The sequence below is a fragment of the Hyperolius riggenbachi genome, chromosome 6 (genome assembly GCF_040937935.1).
Source record: "Hyperolius riggenbachi isolate aHypRig1 chromosome 6, aHypRig1.pri, whole genome shotgun sequence".
NCBI lineage: Eukaryota > Metazoa > Chordata > Amphibia > Anura > Hyperoliidae > Hyperolius > Hyperolius riggenbachi.
The window spans coordinates 335,853,038-335,856,170 of record NC_090651.1 but is presented as its reverse complement, the minus strand read 5'-3'; the positions used below and the strand labels follow the sequence as shown (position 1 = coordinate 335,856,170).

The 3,133-nt window shown below is 41.6% G+C and overlaps 1 protein-coding gene across 1 annotated transcript; it reads right to left on the bottom strand.

The window, feature by feature from the left end:
* Window positions 1-560: 560 nt before the first annotated feature.
* On the bottom strand, window positions 561-2,123 carry LOC137522222 (E3 ubiquitin/ISG15 ligase TRIM25-like). Its single transcript, XM_068242254.1, has one exon. It carries the CDS (start codon window positions 2,121-2,123, stop codon window positions 561-563), a length of 1,563 nt encoding a protein of 520 aa, XP_068098355.1.
* Between the last annotated feature and the right edge of the window lie 1,010 nt (window positions 2,124-3,133).

The following is a 3,133-nucleotide window of genomic DNA, read 5'->3' as shown; positions in this document are numbered from 1 at the left end:
GTGTTACAATGGAAGGTTTCTCAGAATAATCACTTGTGGATGTTCTAAACAGCTTTGTTATTCTCTATCAGTTTTTTTAAAACAACAGACTCCATTTTTGTCTGCATCTGAAATTTTACTCTGGCTACAAATTTAGTATATAGAAAAATTAGGTACATCCTGGAATAAGCTGACTGGTTATTTTAATTATACTTAGGGCTGGTCAGTGATATGCTAATAATTGCACAATGATGCAAATCTTATGTCAATAAATGTAAAAGAAATGTGTGTCATCTTGAAATTCTTACCACGTAATATCTCTACTTAGACTGTATAGCTGAGGCAGGGAGTGCACTCTGCAGAACACATCGCACACAATAGAAATCAATGGGTTGCATAATAAAAACTCTATGAAAAGTGCCCTGCAGTGTGTCCCATCCCTAAAAGTAGAGTAACAGTGTGGTAAAGCCACATACTAGAATCATATTGGTACAATTTACTAGAAAATTCCTGCTGATGTTTACTTAATTAGTTAAATTACTTTAGAACGGGGCTGGGGGTGTAGTGCTGGACCTGATTAATCATTTAAAGTCCTTGATTCTGGCAAAGCTGCTGTATACTAAAAGCGCAGCATGAAGGGGCTCAGTGAAGGTGGTGGTGAAGGTGTGGATATGTCTGATGGGATCACACAGCTCATAAAATGATAGTTGCCCTGCCTCATAATCCAGATATACACCAAAACTGTGTCTGTAGGCCGGTGCAGCAACACCGATCTCCTCATAGTTATGGAGAACACTGAGCTTGTTTTCAGTGCGTCGCAAACACCAAGACTTATTATCCCCAATCATTCCCTGATATCCTCTTCTGTCTATGCTGGAATAAGCGACCCCCAACCTACAAACCCCTGATTTACCTGTTTCCACTTCCCAGTAATGTCGCCCGGATGAAAAAACTGTTTTACTTAAAACTCGATTATTGCTAAATCGTGTTGGATTCTCTGGATAATTATTAAGCTGCTCTGCCCAAGACACAGTTTTCAGATCCTCAGAGATGTTTACGTTATTCCCAGCGGTATCTCTGTCTAGTATGATATCTGAATCAGTCTGGGCAAACATAGCTATACTAACTTCCCTCATAATACGGGACAGGCCATGCAGCAATGTTATAAAAGTCTCTTCTTGATGGAAATGTTTCACACTAGTTGCTGTCCCCTCTGACTCCTGATGTTCCCCTGTTATAGTTTCATTGTCTTCTCCATGTTCCTGCAATACATTTAATGGATCTGTCATGTTACAAAGCTTTTCAACTACTATTATCTTCTCAGAGAATTTGTCCACTTCTGTTTCCAGATGTTGGATAAGATCACATACAGAACTGGAGACCAGCCCTTCCTGTAGATAAATTTCATGAAGGATGTTCTGTTCCAGAGCATCCAACTGTTTCTTGAGCTCTATGAACAAGGAGGTGATTTTCTTTTTTATACAAGTTGTATCCTTCTTCATTTTACTATCATGATCTAGAAGCATCTGGATATGACTCTTGGCCTGTACTTTTTGTGAGGACAGTCGCTCAAAATTGCTTTTCAACCTTTCTCTCTTCTTTTCAAAAGCAATCTTTATTGAGTCCACCTGATGCCCCTTATGTTCTCCATCCAGCCTGCAGGACACACAGATGCACACAGAATCCTCATTGCAGTAATACTCCAAGATCTTCTTGTGGACGGAGCACTTCCTGTTCTCCAGGTAAGTGGTAGGCTCAATCAGGACATGTTCTGCTGCTTTATTGTGGACTTTCACATGACCCTCACACAGAGAAGCTTCACAATGCACACATGTCTTTACAGCAGGCACTGAAGAGTTAATGCAGTAGTTACACAGGATTCCACTTCTCTCCTGCTCTGTAATATTAGGCTGGAGACTCTCTGCAATGTTCCTTAGAGTGATGTTCCTGTGCAGTGCAGGGCGCTCTGCAAACTCCATACGGCATTGAGGACAGGAATAGCCAGATCCTTCTTGTGCATCCAGCACGTCTCCTATACAGCTGCTGCAGAAGTTGTGGCCACATCTCAGCATAACAGGATCCTGGTAGACATTCAGGCAGATGGAGCAGCTCAGCTCTTCCTCGCTGACATTAGCAAACGCCATTGCTGAGAAGAAGGAAGTAAGAATAAAAGAGAAACAGGCTTTGTCAGCCAGAGTCTGATACATGAGCTGAAGGGGGTGTGGCCAGACTGAGTAAGTTTCAATTCCTGGCTTCATATGGTGAGTTCCTAAAACATAACTTCTGTAACAGGCTGGCTTTATTTCTTAGGCCTCGTTCACACTTCACGTGTTGTTGTGCGCTTTTCAACAACGCGTGGGGTGTGCGTTTAGTAAAGGTAAATCAAAATCAATGATTTTATATGTGACTCGTTCACATAGCTGCGTTTCAAACGTACGCGTGTTTGAAACGCATAGCTGCATGCATTTCTGTGCGTTGCGCGCACAAACGCATGCTAATGCAAGTCAATGTATGCGCAGTAAAAACGCATGACATGCGTTTTTCCTGCGTTTCGGGAATCACGTTTCTCGACGGAAGTGTAGTGGACAAAAGAAAAAAAAAGAAAAAAACGCATGAGGACCAAAAACGCATAGAAACGCATTACAAAAACGCGTACAAACGCATGCAGATGCATGCATTTTTCATATGCGTTTTCTCCCTGCGTTCTATGCGTTTTCCACATGCACACAATGTGAACTAGGCCTTACAGGCTTTATGCTTCAATGGACACTGATAGGTTACTAAAGGAAGAATTAAATACTTTTTTTCAGGGCTGTGGAGTTGGTTCAAAAATCATCCGACTCCGACTCCTCAGTTTATGAAACCCACGACTCCGACTCCAGGTACCCAAAATGTCTCCGACGCCTGGACTCCAACTCCTTAGTCTAATACCAGGGCTGTGGATTTGGTACAAAAATCATCCGACTCTGACTCCTCAGTTTATGAAACCACCGACTCTAACTCTGACTTCAATTGCCCAAAATTGTTTCTACTCTGACTCCACAGCCCTGTTTTTTTTTTTTTTGTATAGGAAACATAATATTTCTAGTCTGAACCAAAAAGGCTAAGTTTTCACTGTACTTAAAAAATGCAGAAAAGTGTACACAGAACGGAT

Bases quoted from the DNA above. Each gene is read 5' to 3' on its own strand.
- LOC137522222 (XM_068242254.1), bottom strand. From the start codon at position 2,123: ATGGCGTTTGCTAATGTCAGCGAGGAAGAGCTGAGCTGCTCCATCTGC.